The sequence below is a fragment of the Thunnus maccoyii genome, chromosome 24 (assembly GCF_910596095.1).
Source record: "Thunnus maccoyii chromosome 24, fThuMac1.1, whole genome shotgun sequence".
Lineage (NCBI taxonomy): Eukaryota > Metazoa > Chordata > Actinopteri > Scombriformes > Scombridae > Thunnus > Thunnus maccoyii.
The window spans coordinates 476,284-493,340 of record NC_056556.1 but is presented as its reverse complement, the minus strand read 5'-3'; the positions used below and the strand labels follow the sequence as shown (position 1 = coordinate 493,340).

At 38.5% G+C, this 17,057-nt stretch overlaps 2 protein-coding genes across 3 annotated transcripts in view; both read right to left on the bottom strand.

The window, feature by feature from the left end:
• The window catches only part of LOC121891677 (NLR family CARD domain-containing protein 3-like), a 408,525-nt gene that overhangs the window by 118,391 nt on the left and 273,077 nt on the right, over positions 1-17,057 (bottom strand). The window lies entirely within an intron of this gene.
• On the bottom strand, positions 13,486-16,286 carry LOC121891726 (putative claudin-24). The gene has a single exon (XM_042404295.1). It carries the CDS (start codon positions 15,952-15,954, stop codon positions 15,286-15,288), a length of 669 nt encoding a protein of 222 aa, XP_042260229.1. The 5' UTR covers positions 15,955-16,286; the 3' UTR covers positions 13,486-15,285.

The window sequence follows — 17,057 nt, the reverse complement described above, 5'->3', positions numbered from 1 at the left end:
TTTCCCAAAATACCTGCCTTCTTTAACAGCAGTCACATGATCAGCACTCAGCCAGTTATATGAATGCTGACCATTGTTTCAACTCTCTGCTCATTCTGCATCATCCAGGATCAATAATCAATCCTCAAACTGCCTTCAAAGAACCAAATTATCTGGATCAGAGTTAACAGGATTGTTTTAGCCTGATAGCAGCATGTTAGCATGTTAGCCTGGATTAGTTAAACCACTTACTCTTTCTGTGAAGATTGTTGATTTTTGAAGGCTAACGGTGGCTGCATCGATTCATCGCTCTTGAAGGACACACAGCTGGGTTCAGGTTCAGGTTCAGGTTCAGGTCCAGGTCCAGAGTCTGGTCTGTGCTGCCTCCTTGTTCTTCAACACAACATACACAGAGCTTTGAGTGTGAATAATGATGGTGGAGAACAGTGATGGACAGTTAGAGATCCTCATCTCACCTCTGAGCTTTGGTCTGGCTGTCATGTTCCCCACACAGAGAGCTTTTAGAGGGAGGGACTCCCTCCTCTCTGTCCTCACACTGATCCATGCTGCTGAAGTCACATCCACATCAGTCACACACACTTTCTACCTTCATCTGGAGAGGAAACACAAATCATCCTTTACGTCATTTCTCCTGTCGAACCCTAAATATCAGCTGCTCCTCCTGTGATTGGCTGTTATTTTCTGTTATATATCAGTGTGAATGCAGCCAGACAGCAGTGTGAGTCAGAGAAAGCTGCCATCAGCTGCTGTACTTCTACTATCAGTCCACTAGATGGCATCATGAAGCTGCAGTGAAGTGAAGAGCAGCACACATGATGCATGGAGGAGGATTTACATTCACTGACTCACACTGACTGAATTTCATTCATATTCAGTCAATTCCACACCAATAAACAACATGTCAATAGTTTCAGTTATCTACTAGTTCTCTTTGATGTTGTTGTCACATTAGTAGTGCACATGACGCAGAAACACAAATGTATTAAATGATTAGAATCAGGGCTCATTTACTTTGATATGACTTCTTTTACAGTAAATACAAACTTGTTAAACAGCAGCAGATGTTAGATCTTAACTGCTGTCAGACATTTAACAACACAGATAAAATGTCATTTGGTCTCTGATTACAAAGACATATGAAGCAATAACTGACTCACACTGACTGAATTTGAGAGGAAGTTTCATCATAATATTCCACAAACTGTGTGTGTGTGTGTGTGTGTGTGTGTGTGTGTGTGTGTGTGTGACGGGTTGAACTGAATCTCAGTCAGAGTAAAGTTGAGATGCCAAAGTGTTATTAACCCTCACATATTAGTAATAGAGGAGTAAAAAGTCAAATATCTCCCTCTGTAATGTAGTGGAGTGGAAGTATAAAGTAGTAGGAAAAGGAAGTGTAATTACTTAAAGATTGTACTTAAGTACAGTACTGGAGTGAATGTACTATAAGTTACACTATAAGTTACAAAAGCAGATGGATCCTTCCAAAAAACTAGTAAAGAGTTCCAAACTAAATGAGTGAGTCTCAATAAAGAGCTTCCAAACACATTTAATGACACATTTCCATAAAGAAGCAACACTAGTTCATGTTGGAGGAGAGTCAATAAGATGAGTGCTGTTTTTCTGAATACTACAGTATTTATTGAATGAATAAATTCCTCCACATCAGTCCTGTAGTAGAAATAGAAACAACTCTATATTCACCTGTACACACAGAAAGTCAAAGCTGTTTTCCAGCGGCTGTCCGGCCGAGCGGAGCCGCATTTAGTGTCTCAGACAGCTGGGAGAGCAGCGGCTCATCTCCGCCTCTTCCACAGGCTGATTCAGGCAGGAAAACCTGCTGTCAGTCATCAGTAAGAACAGCACTCAACTGACTGTGTTTTCAACGACTGAGTATGAAGTAACTCTGTCGTAATTTTACTGCTATGTGACGGTTTGAACACTGAACCGCCGAGACTAAGATGGGATAGAAACGGTTTAAATAATGGCGGATAAACGCAGCACGCTGTTCGTCCTGAGTTGATTGTTATCACAGTTCCGAACAACCAAACGGCAGATTTCTGCTGTTTCTAGAGGAGCTAAGCTAACAGCAGTTAGCACTAACAACATGAACAAACAGCCATTAAAGAGTCAAACACTGAAACTCTCCGTTACATTACCTTTAGATGGAGAAAATAATCTGCGCCATCATGTCAGAGGATATGACAGTAAATGTCAGCCGCAACACTACGTGTCCTGGAGGGTCACATCAGGTCATTCAATTGATTATTTTAATATGAAGGGAATAAGCTGAATGAAATGAAAGACATCAATAAATAGCTAGTCCTTTACATAAAGTCTTGCAGAATGTCATCAGACTGATAAACTGTGGACCAATAAGATTTTAGAGAGGTCAGTTCATGTTTTAATGCTTATTTATAAAATCTGCATGTATGTAAATAATCATGTTAACAAAATGAGATTGTTCACAAGATATTCAACCTTTTTACATCAATATTCCAACAACAAATCATAACAATGTGACTATATTGTAAAGTTGAAATGTAGTTTTTAGAGCACAGCCATGAATACAAATCGTTCCAACAGGATCAATAAAATATACAACTATATAAAAAAAGATGCTTTAATGATTCTGCATCAGAAATACTAAGTTTAATATTAAACTTGAGCTTAAAGAATTGATTAGATGGATTGAATGTGTTCATAGTTTTAAATGGACTTGTGTTGCAGCTGAAGTGGAGACAGAGCTGTCGACAGGATCATTGAGGAGCCTCAACACATTTTATCATCACTGGAGGAATAATGATTGATTATTGATCAGTACAGTTAGAATGTGTCTAGTGATGAAGCTTTGGCGCCTTCTGCTGGTGAAAAGATAAACTGCATGCTGTCAGTTTAAGGCCGTATTCAGTGGTCAGGGTTGCATTTAGCAGTATAAGATGCTGTGGTTAATAGATTGACCAGCAGAGGGCAGTGTTAAACAGCTCTTATTTCACATTACTAAGAGCTCAACATTTTAGCAGTAGAGCTGAAACAATTACTTGATTAATTGAAGTAATTTTTAAGCAAAAAGACCAGAAATTCACCCTTTCCAGGTTCTCATATGTGAATATTTACTGATTTTCTTAGTTTTCTTTGATAGTAAACTGTTCCTCTGGTTTTGAGTTTAGGCCTTAACCCTGTTCCTTAGTTGTAGTAGAAAAGCGTCCAAATATAGCGAATATTTAACCAAATTTCCAGAAAATGCTCAAAAGACAATGTTGTGAATGCTTGTTTCCGTCCATTACAGTCATGTGAATATTAGAAGTTGGTTCATCAAGATTAACAGCTGTTATTATGTTTGTACATGCTCCCTACAGCTGTTTTTCTGTCACCAGCTGATGTTTTGGTTTGTTTTCATTGTTTGAATTTTGAATATGCGATGTCTTCAGAGATGTGCGGAGCTTCTGGCCAGGTGAGAGTTTTCAGTCAGCATCCATGGTCATCCCGGGGAGTGGGGAAAAACTCAGATTGAAATCTGATATTTGTTGCTGTCACTTTGGTTTGTTTTGTTTCTTAAATGTACAGATATAACCAGATTAATAAATATAATCTTAATAATATATTAGTAAGTATATATCAAGTTCACACACACACACACACACACACACACACACACACACACACACACACACTGTCCCATCCGATCCGTTCAATGACTTCCTCTCTCCTGCTGCTGTTGGACTAAGATGAAAACAGGCTCTTTTGTTCCCAACTGTTACAATACCTTACAATACTGGGAGCTCTGGTCCACACTCTGCTTCCCAGGGAACAATGTGACACACACACACACACACACACACACACACACACACACACACACACACACACACACACACACATACATGCAGATAAAGATTTAATATAAAGTAACATAAGCTTTTAAAATACAACACAGTGTTAAAGATGAAACCAGTGGTTTCCAACCTTTTTGTCTTTTGACGTCTTACAAAAAGCAGTGTGTAGTCGGGGTCACATTTCACATGTCTATGAGTTGTTAACAGCTCCACCAAATAGTGATTTTTCCCTCTAAACTTCTCACATGCTTTCATTTCAATAAATGTTCAAATGATCCAATATTTCAGCAAAAATCAAAGATTAGAGAAAAAGTCCAAAAACTGAACACAGATTTGTGTATCAGAACTTTGTTTTTTCTTCTTTCCTCTCCCATTAATCATCTCACCACCCCTCAGATTTATCTGCTGACCCTTTGGAGGGGCCCGACCCCTAGGTTGGGAACCACTGGACTAAACTAGCTAACTGTATATAAAGTAGTGTAAACTAGCTCCACCTCCAGCAGCTACAACAGTAACATGCTGCTCTAACACTGATGCTTCACTATTAATAATCTAATGATGTCATATATAATAATATATCAGTCAGAGGGACCAAACCACTACTTTTACTGCAATACTTTAACTACATCAAGCTCATAATACTTATGTACTTTTACTGCAATACTTTAACTACATCAAGCTCATAATACTTATGTACTTTTACTGCAATACTTTAACTACATCAAGCTCATAATACTTATGTACTTTTACTGCAATACTTTAACTACATCAAGCTCATAATACTTATGTACTTTTACTGCAATACTTTAACTACATCAAGCTCATAATACTTATGTACTTTTGCTGTAGTACTGCAGGATTTTTACTTGTAATGGAGTATTTTTACACTGCTGTATTGGTACCTTTACTTCAGTAAAAGGCGTGAGTATTGTACTGTAACATTATTGATTTATGTTTCTGTCAGATTATGATAGAAAATTGTGAGCTCAAAATAGTTACAGAAAAACTCAGATTCAGATTGTAGAAAGCTGCTCGATCAGTTTCAGAGTCCGGGGAGGCTTTTATAAAAGTTATGTTAAAAGTCTTTATGTCGTTGGGCATATTTGTTTAAAGTTCAGATTGGTTTCAACCTTGCAAAATGTAAAAGCAGTTTCCGTCTCGTCTGATTCTCTGTAACTCCTCCTGCTTTTCTCTGCCAAACACACTCCGTGGTATTAAAGTCAAGTTTATTCGTACAACAATATTCAAAGTGCTTTATATGAAACATTAAATGAGCTAGTGAATTAAAGAGCTTCAGCTTCTTCAATAAAACACAAAATTAACTGATAACAGTAAACTGTCAACATATATTGAACTTGATACAAATATTTAACCTACTACAATAGTAATTTCACCCTTATAATTCTTACACTGTTCCCTTATAGTTCCATATATAACTTTCATGAAAAAACTATAAAAAATATAAAAACCAGGACTCAACAAACTCACAGTTCATTAAATTAAAGACTCTAAAATGTAGAAACTTTAAAACGGTTCAAATTCTTTATGACGCTAAAAATCATTTATTACAAAAAGTGGTTAAAAATGAGAGAAATTGATGATTTAAAAGTAATTTACATGTTTAATATGTAAAGAAATTACATATATTTCAGCTAAAGTTGTGAATCTGTAGCTGTGGTGAGGAAGTGAAAACAGGCAGCACACGTTTGTGTAATTTAATGAATGAGTATGAAAATACCTGATCAGATTATAAATGTTTTTGCTTGATGTTTCCTCTTCATGTCAGTGATTTTTGTGTTTATTATATTATTATTTATTGCAAAAAGTGTCGACACAAAACTGTAAAACATCTCACGGGAATGTGGTGGAATCAAATGATCTGAATGTAGATTTTAATTCAACTTGATTTTCATTTTCAGATTATTTCAGAATTTATAAACATGAGTTCATCTCAGTTAATTTTACATTTTCACAATTCACACAATGATTTCTTCAACTTTAGTTCAGTTAACACACATTTTTAAGTTAGCAGCTTAAATTTTGAACGAATCAGCTGTTTTTTTATTCTTCATTCTTTTCTGTTGCACGACTGTCTCTGTTATTGATCCCAGATCAAAATACATTTGATGTGATGTGACAGAAATGGAGGGATCATTTTGCGTTTGAGGCCCTTTAAATTTCAACTCTTGAACCATTATTGTTTTATTATCATTTTAATAACTAACTAGTTAAATGCTAAAATTACACCTGAATGAGGCAAAAAACTAAATATAAAATAACCAAAAAAAAGGGGCAGAGTGAAAAACAACAACGAGCAACCAATATAAGAAAGAAAAAGCTTTCTAAAATAGTCTCAAACTGTGGCATTCACAAATATATCATTATTATTAAATATATTCATAAAAATCAAAAGAAAACATATTAAAGATTAGCTTGTGGTGAAAGTTACAGCTGTGATTTTATCTGTGGATAAAGAGTTTCAGAACCTCCAGACGAAAAGCTTTATGGATGATTTATGACTTTATTTTTTGTTTTTATTCGCTGTTGTTCTTCAAGGTCAAGTCCTGTAGATAAGATTTCTTTCCTTCCTCCTTTTCTGCTATAGTTTGTGTTCTTATAACAGAATAAACATGCTGAGACATTAAACTATATTTTCATTATTCCTTTTCAGTGAGGTCACGTTATGAACTGGAGCGGACTGATGAAATAACAGCACTGTTGATACAGTTTAAAGGTACTTAGATCTTATGGATAAAACTACAAAAAAAACTGTTCTTCAGGGTTTCATGCTTTGATTGTCAGCCTACAGAATATCTGAAGAACATTTAATGGATTTGTAATAAAGGTTCAGAGACGGGACGTTGTTGTAAACCACCTGGGACCTGCTTCTACATCCTGACGTCTGTCTGCAGTGTCTGCACCTCATGTTTGCCAGCGTTGGCAGAGCGAGCTGCAGTGGTAGCGTTTCCCTATTTGGCTTCATGATGAGAGCAGCTGAGGAACAATGCGAGGGCGAGGGGTTCACGTCCTGTCAGGTCCACATGACGCACCTACCACCCCCCAAATCAGGTTTTTTCCAAATCACCATTCTATTGTCCCGAAAAGGAAAAGAGCAATTAAAGAGAAGCCAGAGGGCTGTGAGGTCCTGCAGCTCCAGCTTTCATGTTTGGTTTGAGTGTGTGTTACTGTGTGTGTGTTTATATATCGCTGTGAGGACACAGACCTGTGTTCTGTAACTGTCTCCATGAAATCATGCTTATATACTGTACGACTAATCTGCAGCAGCAAATCTGTCCTGTTGGGACTGTCAGATCAGCTGACTCCCATTCAAAAAGCCTCAACTCGTCTCTAGAAATACTAAGTCAGTCATTGTTTGAGGTTTCCTTACTGCCTACGTCATTTCTGCTAGAGGGTCAAAGGACCCCGCGCATAGCTATTACATCAGTCTGTCGCCAGACAAGCACCAGATTTTTTTCACACAGGCTAGCTAAGACGACAAAAATGTCTCAAGAACTAATATACATGTACAGGCTGGTCCAAGTGTTGATCCTGGGGGGACAAAGTCATTTGGCGTTGGCGAGCTGTCACTAAAACAACCTCCATGTCCTGCACTGATGACGAATTTTCCTATTACGTCTTTGCGGCCGTTTACGCTTGTATTTAGATCTGTCCACTTGTAAACAGGGTCTTCAATGTCTGCCGTGTGGGCGTTGATTGACAGCTGTGATTGACAGTTGGCTCACCTGCTGCATTCCCCCGCTCCAGGATTGAAGTCAGATTGAAGTCATAATATTTCAATAGGTTTAGTGTAAACTTATTACGATACCTGCTGTCGACTAGAGGCAGCAGCTCTGGGCTTCAAAGCGGCTCCAATCAAACAACAGCTGACGTCACACCTCGCTATCTTTATATACCAACAAGTCCTCCAAATTAAACGATGACCATGTGACTCCAGAACGACACATAGGAGCGTTATCTAATCTGGCGCCCATATCGGCAGTAATCGGCAGGACAACATTATCCATCAGACATGTGTTGCCTAGCAACACAAATATCAGCAATACCCCCAAACTTCCAGCTGCGGTCACTGCTTCCAGCTGTTTCCACAGCTATGAGGAACTACCCCCATACATACATTAAACTCTAACTGGGCCACACAATCTCAACCTTGCTGGACGAGTAGAGATTTTCTCTGTGTTCAACAGAGCATGTTACTGGAGCCAAAGGACCGCTGTGCAACCCAGCACTCTCAACCCTTCCTGCAGAAGAAAGACGAATCATAACCTCTGTGCCCCGCTAGTCTTTAAGTGAGTCGACTCCAACTCCGCCGAGGATCAGCTGCCATGAACCCACTGACAGAGCAGGACAACGACTGTAAGCATCAGAGTCCAAAGAACCGAGCCGGACCCAAAAGACGGACTGAAACACACCCTACTCGCTTCCTTAAGTGACACAAGTAAGAGGCTTAAGTCTGGGCAGAGATAGGTTATGAAAGTGTTATTTTCAGCTTTACTGCTGTTGTTGTGAAATTAACAAATTAACAGACTGTGAGTCCGGTTGTTGCTGCAGAGATACAGTGAAGTATTACTGCTGTTTGCTGTTTGTTTTGGTTGTGTTTATCACGCTAAACTGATTTGTGTTTGTCCAACTGCTTTGTGCTAGCTCACCATCGTGTGTGAGACCGCTGGTTGCATTTTATTTGTTGAAATCAGACCATGGCCGACAGATAAAGATGTTCGCACTCCACGTCTCAGTGAAAATAAAAGCAAACGCCATTTCTCCTCACAGTCACTGATCTTTTGTTCTTTGGTGCTTTCACCCTTCTGTTCAAATCTGGCGGTCAGCCCTGTTGACCAGAACTCTCGCGTGATGTAACCTCATGTGGTTCACACCCTCCCCCCTTGTAACACACACACACACACACACACACACACACACACACACACACACACACACATCTGTTGCTGTATGTTTGTCTTGCTGTTTATAACCACTGTTGTTTATATTGCTTGCTTTAGTTTAGTTGTATGATGTTTGTTAATTGAAGTGTTATTGATTTATAATTGATATTGCTAAAGTGAATAAACTCTGTTGTGTATTTAAAGTGAAGTTGCCTGTGATTGTATGTAAACATACTGTGATAGCAGCTTGTTGAAACTTCACTGTTTATCCTGTAATGTTCATATCTCCCAGATGTTGATATTCTTGGATGAGCACCCCTTCTTAAGACGATATTCACTGTTTGGTTGTTAGTCCCTGACCTCTGGGTGGTGGCCTGTTATCATTAATTCACATTAATAATTTTATTGATTTCTAATAATTAATAATTATCTTTGATAATTATTACTTATTGCTAATAACCAAACCTGCTCCTAACCGAGTCCCAACATTTGGGTTAAAATGATCACTTTGTTAAGGTTTGTGAAACATGGTGTCGTCATGGCAACAGTAAACCCCACATGTTACAGTTCTTTAACTGTAACTGAAAAACACTGTTTGACAACACTTCACATAAATCTCACCTTTGTGTTGCTACTGTATAATTGGCTCATTGTTGCCCCTTGTTGTCATGGGGGGGGGGGGGGGGGAACACTACGACTGCAGTTCACCATCAGGTAGCAGCAGGTGTTTCTGCCCTCCGGCCTCAGGGGGCATTAGTGAGCTCATTATAGTTTGATGCATCACAATAAGGTGAAGAAAACGTTGCACTCAAAAACAAACTCAGACAACTGACACAAAGGTGAGATTTATGTTTTCAAACTGTATTTTTTAATTTTACAAGAGAAAAGTGCTAAAAGAGAAGACTATCATACAAACTTGTTAATGTCTGATAAAGAAGCTTTTCTATGTGAACCACTGCTGCAGTTACCAACCAGGACTGAAATCTGACCGATTACTGCGTAACATTTGTCATGTAGACTCAAGAAATATGATGCCCACAAGGCTCTGATTGGCTGGGCTGCTTTTCCACCTGGAAAAATTGTCAATAAGCAGCAAACCTGAGATGTGGAGGTGATTCAGGAAAACAAAGTGGTATTTTTTCAAAAACCTCAGCTGCTGCTTGAGAGTTTTAACAGGTTCACAATGTTTCCAGTGTGTCTTAAACCAGCAGTCAGGTGTCCATGTGAACAGTGAAAGAGGTTTTCCTCGCTGTAATTATTCCTCCTGTTCATACCGGATATTAAAAGATCCTTCAAATGTGAAGGTAAACAAAAAGACGCCCCACTAAACAACAGGAAAACCCCTCTTCACAGAAACTGGAGGATACCAAACAGGAAAACGTTTGCACCCAACAGGAACTCGTCTAGATGACCCTCTTCAAATGTGTTTTCAACGGAAGTGATGGAGGCCAAAATCCACAGTGTGTCCACACAGTCATTTAAAAGTCTGTGTGAAGCTTCTATTCAGCTTCAGCAGTCTGAGTTAGTCATATCAACTGGATATCAGACACATTTCCATTTTTTTTGCATCAAATTCCCTCTTTGTGTTTCCTCGGACAGTGTTTCCCTGTTGAGCTGCAGGTGGAAGTATAGTAACAAAAAGAGGAACTTTGACACTAAAAAGACTGTAACGTTGAAAGATATCTACTTGATTTGACTCATTTGGACGCTGAAGCTTCATATTAACTTCAGATAAACTTTGAAATACATTTTTGCACAGAAGGAGGACTGTGGATTTTGTCCTCCATCACTTCCATTGTAAGGTCATTATGAAGGGATCTTCTAATGGTCAGTATGAACAGGAGGAATGATTACAGCAAGAAAAACAGCTTTAATGTTCATTTGGGCTCCTGAACGTTGTTTTAAGACACACTTGAAAAACTGTGACCCCTTCCTTTATTTGCAGTGTCATCATGAGGTTTGATTTGATCTGAACCCATAACAGTGATCTGAATGGATGTTTATAGGCAATTAAAAAGTGTGACATTCATATTTAGTTTCATGCAGACATAATTTGACAAAAGGACAAAACATAAAGACAGCTGGAGACTGGAACTTCACCTCATCTAGAAATAATAAAATAATAAAATAATGAAAATCAGTGGGTGGATCGTGTCTCTGGACGTTAAGCCTCTGTATGGAAGCCACATGACACGGTAGCTGTGGTCGACTGATGTGGAGCCAACCGCTGGCTGGAGGCAGATAGTGAGATTACAGTTGAGGGGGGGGCATAATGGCATAATGAGCGTATTGTGAAAGCTCAACAAAGGCAGCTTTCAGCTGCAACATGGAGGCAGGCGGAGGAGCTCCGACCAGCCAACATCAGGAAACATACATACATACACCGAGGAGGAAGTCGTGTTGTCTGCAAACATGTTGTTTCTTCAAATACTGCAGTAAAAGTACCAATGCAACAATGTAAAAATACTCCATTACAAGTAAAAGTCCTGCATGAAACATCCTACTACAGTAAAAGTACATAAGTATTATGAGCTTGATGTAGTTAAAGTATTGCAGTAAAAGTACATAAGTATTATGAGCTTGATGTAGTTAAAGTATTTCAGTAAAAGTACATAAGTATTATGAGCTTGATGTAGTTAAAGTATTGCAGTAAAAGTACATAAGTATTATGAGCTTGATGTAGTTAAAGTATTGCAGTAAAAGTAGTGGTTTGGTCCCTCTGACTGATATATTATTATATATGACATCATTAGATTATTAATAGTGAAGCATCAGTGTTAGAGCAGCATGTTACTGTTGTAGCTGCTGGAGGTGAAGCTAGTTTACACTACTTTATATACAGTTAGCTAGTTTAGTCCAGTGGTTCCCAACCTAGGGGTCGGGGCCCCTCCAAAGGGTCAGCAGATAAATCTGAGGGGTGGTGAGATGATTAATGGGAGAGGAAAGAAGAAAAAACAAAGTTCTGATACACAAATATGTTTTCAGTTTTTGGACTTTTTCTCTAATCTTTGATTTTTGCTGAAATATTGGATCATTTGAACATTTATTGAAATGAAAGCATGTGAGAAGTTTAGAGGGAAAAATCACTATTTGGTGGAGCTGTTAACAACTCATAGACATGTGAAATGTGACCCCGACTACACACTGCTTTTTGTAAGACGTCAAAAGCCAAAAAGGTTGGAAACCACTGGTTTCATCTTTAACAATGTGTTGTATTTTAAAAGCTTGTTATATTATCCATTGTGTCAAATCTTCATCTGGAAAGTAACTACAGCTGTCAAATAAATGTAGTGGAGTAGAAAGTACAATATTTCCCTCTGAAATGTAGTGGAGTGGAAGTATAGCTGTGATGTCATTAATCCTGCAGGTACGTCCAGGTGTTAAACTGAGATTTAAGGTGAAAAGGAGATACTCTGCATAGACAAGAAGAACAAACACGAGCTCATGAGTTTAAAATCTATAATATAATAGTATATAATATATATATAGTATAATTGTTGTTGATCATATCTGTTGTTAATGAAAGAGAAGTTTGTTTTCGGTGTGACTGTATTTCAGTTTGCTGATGAACAGCTGCATCGTTAATTAATCCACTGCTACAGAGGAAACCAGCTGTTTCAGCTCTGAGATGCCTGCAGTATAAGTCCACAGGTACTCAGGTACTTGTACTTTACTGGAGTATTTCCATTTTATGCTACTTTACTCCACACTGTAGAAAACAAAAAGGAAAAGAATGGTAATATTCCCACAGCTGGGCGCCAATAAAATACTGTAAAACAACAGAAAATAACATCTCATAAACATACAGTAATTTTCCATAATTAAAATACAGTTTGTAGCTCTAATTTTACATGAAATCTTCAGTGTAGTGTTTTTTTTTTTCATGATAAATAAGGATATTTCCACCTATAAAAACTATTACATTGCCTATAAAAATGTACTCTGAGTGCTATAACACATAGAATGTACGGTTAAAATTGACTTTAATTGCATAATTTTATATAAAATATTCTATACTAATCTATATTTAATGTAATAAAATTATACTCCACTTATAAATATTTGATTTACATTTTTTAAAATGTCAAAATACTTTTGTAAAACAGGTTATCAGGTCTATAACTGCATCAGTCTACTTAATTTAAGATCATTTTAAGTGTAATACAAGTTACACATTTTTCATGTTATTTTACATCAAACATGTAAATTCACTGTATATTTTTGTGGTTTTATAAACATTTTCATGTATTTTTGAAATACAGGAAAAATCTGTAAAAATACTTTTTTTGTTTTACAGTATTACGTTTTAGAGTGAAATACTGAATTCAACTGAGAGCTGGAGTTATTTTTCTGATCAAAATCCAGCTGTTACATCACATTATAATGAGGAAAGCAGATGTTTCCTGCCTATAGTGCAGTTTGCATTTTCTACATGTGTCCTGTATATTTTTCTTACAGATATTTATGTTTATTCTTATTTTATTACAGTAACTTTCTACAGAATCACTGTCTCCTCAGCTAATAAAATCAAATAAAGTGTTTAACCCGACTTAAAATGACATGATGTTTCTGATAGTTGCTGCCTGATACAAGAATCTATTTAAGGAGAATATTAACTGTAAATTAAAACACAGATCCAGCTGCTCCTCGTCCTCCTGCTCATCTTTACTTCTTAGCAGATATTTAAAATCTTTACACTGAGCAGAGTCACACAAACACACTGAAATAACTTTTTTATTTTCTGCTCATTATTATTTACACGCTGCTCATCTTTACAATCGTCTGCTAATGATGTTCACAACTTGATTCAATGCATTTATCATAATCATAATAATATGTTCCAAAGCTTTCCTCTGGATCTGATTGAACATAAAGTGATTTTAAACAAAAACACATCAGCAGCATCATCTTCTCTCTGACAAACAACAAACACAATATACAAATATACGTATATACACATTTTGTCCTGTTTTTCATTCTGATCTCAGTTTTTTAAACACTAAAATGCATTTTCTTTACTCCAAACTGAACTCATTAATCACCTTCAATACTTTTTAGCATTTTTCATGAATTTAATCAATAAATCATCTTTTTTTCTTTCCATCCTCACTGCTGAAGGTAAGATAGGATGAAGTTGTGCCACCAGACAATGAAACAAAGAGATTTAAACATGTTTTAGCTGCACACACAAAGAGACACGCAGTCAAACACTGATAAAACTCTTCTGTATCTTTGGCTCCATTAAAACATGTGAAGAATAAAAAACAAAAACATCTGAAAGACTGAAACTGAAAAGAAGAAATTATATTTATGTTGGAGCTGAAATAAAGGCCAATAAGACTTTAAACCTGTGAATTACTTTTGAAGTTTGAGGTTTCAACTCTTTAAAAGAATCTAAAAGTTTGCTCCACTTGATATTTTGTGGTTGTCAGATTAGAAATCTTCTTCCACAATCTGAAATAAACAGTTTAAAACTGGTTAATTGAGAAAATAAGAATTTCCATTGCAGCTTTGTGATCTTCCTGGATTTAGATTTTCAATTTTTGCATAATTTCAGACATACTTCCCCAAACGTCTGCCTGAAGTGGTCTGGGATCTCAAGTAAAATTTCTGTAGAAAAAGTTCCGTAGATTTTTAAAAGCAGGAGTTTGAAAGGATGTTTGACCTAATATCCAGAAAATGTTGCTTGCTTCAACTTTAACACAACATTTAAAATGTCTAGACCTTTCTGATGAGGAATTACACTGAGAAGATAAGCATTTGCAGTGCAGTTTATGCTCTGCCCAGATGTTACTTTTGGACCTTGGAGCACTAAAAACCTGAATTTGTTCATGTTGAAGCGTCAATTTCATGCTGACATAGTTTGAGATCTCAGGTAGAATTTAAACTTCTGTGGATTTGAACAATGTTTGTTTTGTCGTCTCAGTGCTGTAAACATGTAGACCTTTTAAAGAGTTTAAAACATTTAGACTTTTTGATAAAGTGGAGTTTGTTCATGATGAAGGAGACGAGAGGACGAGTTTGACATAATGAGGAAGTATCATTCCTCAAAATGTCAGCCTGATGTTTGGAATCTGTAGGCAATTTAAGATCTCTTGTCTCATGGAAGATTTCTAATTTATTATCCAGAATCTGTCAATTTATACAAATTTTTAGACACTTTAAAACATTTAAACTGTTTAAAACTCTGTGGTTAAGAGCTAAGTTGAGAAAATAAGCATTTTATTGCAGTTTCGTGCTCTTTCGATGTTTGATCACCAAAAAAACATGGAACAACCTAAATTTGTTTTTTAGAAAGCATCATTTTTGAGACATCCCCTCAAACTTCAGCCTGAGATCACTAATTTAAAGTTTTTGTTCATCTCATGGGAGATTCCTGATCCAACATCCAGAAAATGTCCAGTGGTGTTAACTTTTAGACCTTTTAAAGAGTTTAGACTTTGTGTTATGATGTTCCGTTTGGGCTGAATTTATTTGTGATGAAGGACATGAGAGGACTAATATGACAGAGAGCAGGTTTGGAAACAGACTTGTGGTGTCCCTGACGGGTCTCAGACATACTCAGACCTGGTCCTGATGGAGGGGCGTCCCGGCTGCACCCTGACCAGAGGGATGGGGATGGATGAGTTACAGTTTTCCTTCTGCAGACATAAACAGGAAGTGAGCAGCAGAGTTCCCGCCACCAGGTGCAGCACACCTGCCGTCCAGCCACAGAACAGTGCGTCTCCGAACTCCCAGCGCGGCAGCAGCTCTGGCAACGACTCATCGAAGTACCGCAGTACGGTGAGGTGGGCGATGTATGACACTGGGATGAGCCCCAGGACCCCAGCCACCAGGCACAGCGCCCCCCCCGCCATCTTCATTGCCCGCTTGCACCGCAGGTCCTCCAGCCGGCCAGCGCAGCTGTTGACCACGTGCATGCCGGGGATGGCGAGCAGCAGTGCCAGCAGGCCGGCGGCCAGCGTCACGCACATGAGGATCCGGGCCAGCATGATGTCCGGCGGCAGACCCAGCAGGCTGTCGTATGGCCGGCACTCCAGCGCCCCCAGCTCCTGCACCACGCAGGTCTCCCACAGGCCCAGCTCATAGCTCTCCGTGGGGAGCAGATCTGTGGAGAGCGTGAGCCAGGTGGACATCAGGGTGGTGGCCAGTGAGCACAGCCAGGCCCCCCCGGAGAACAAGACCCCCAGCAGCTCCAGAACACAGATACTCGGTTCCATGACGGCGCCGTTCCAAGTCTGATGATCCCCGGGTCTCCTGTTCGTCCCACTCTTTACCTCGCTGTCAGGAGGGGGGGGCTCCTTTCCAGGGCATCAGTCCGTCAGAGTGATATCCTGTGAAGGCCGCCAGACTCGGAAAAAGCCGGTCCAACATTCAACACTCGTCTCCAGCTGAGAGGAGAGCGGTGACTCTGCCAAGCCTCACCCCCCCCATCACTCTGCCAGCCCCCAGAGGGGACATAGTGCAAACAACAGCATCATTGAGCCGCCTGCAGGCAGGATGTCGTTGGATTGAGACAGGATGTTATCGATGCTCAAATCTCCGTCTGAAGTTCTCGGCATCTCTGCTTCCTCGCTTTGTCTCCCCCCCACCACCACCCCGCCCTGCCCCCCCACAGCGCTGCCAACAAAAGTAGACGATTTTTTTTATTTTATTTTTTTTTATTTTTTTACCTGATGTCTGTTCAGGAACTCTGTTCAGGACAGAGTGCAATTAGAGCTGAGAAAACAGGAAGAAGTTTCTCTGGTGTCCATAGCAACCCATACACAACATCCAGGCCTGGCAACCAGAGAGACAGATGCAGGATTTTCATCTCTGTATTCAAAGATAAATAAAAGAATAATATGACAGGAATATTTCAGAGATCTGTGGAAGTTTGCAGTGACTTCAGATTTCTGATCAAACATCCAGAAAATGTCAATTTATACAAACTTTGAGACACTTTGAAACATTAAACTGTCTAAAACTCTGTGGTTAAGAACTACATTCAAAATAAGCATTTTTTATTGTAGTTCTCTGCTCTCTCCAGTTGTTCATTTACTCTTTTGATCACCAAAAAACCTGAATTTGTTTTTCGAGAAAGCATCTTCTTAGAGACATATCAGCCAAATTACAGCCTGACGTTTGAGATCTGTAGACAATCTGAGATCACTCATTTAAAGTTTTGATCAATGTTTGGTTTGTCTCATGGAAGATTTCTGATCTAACATCCAGAAAATGTCCAGTGGTGTGAACTTTTAGACTTTTAAAGAGTTTAAAACACTTCGACTTTGTGATACAGAACTACACTGAGGAAATAAGCATTTTTATTACAGTTTTGTGC

What these genes read in the sequence shown, in the direction of transcription:
- LOC121891726 (XM_042404295.1), bottom strand. Translation starts at nt 15,954, where the DNA reads ATGGAACCGAGTATCTGTGTTCTGGAGCTGCTGGGGGTCTTGTTCTCC.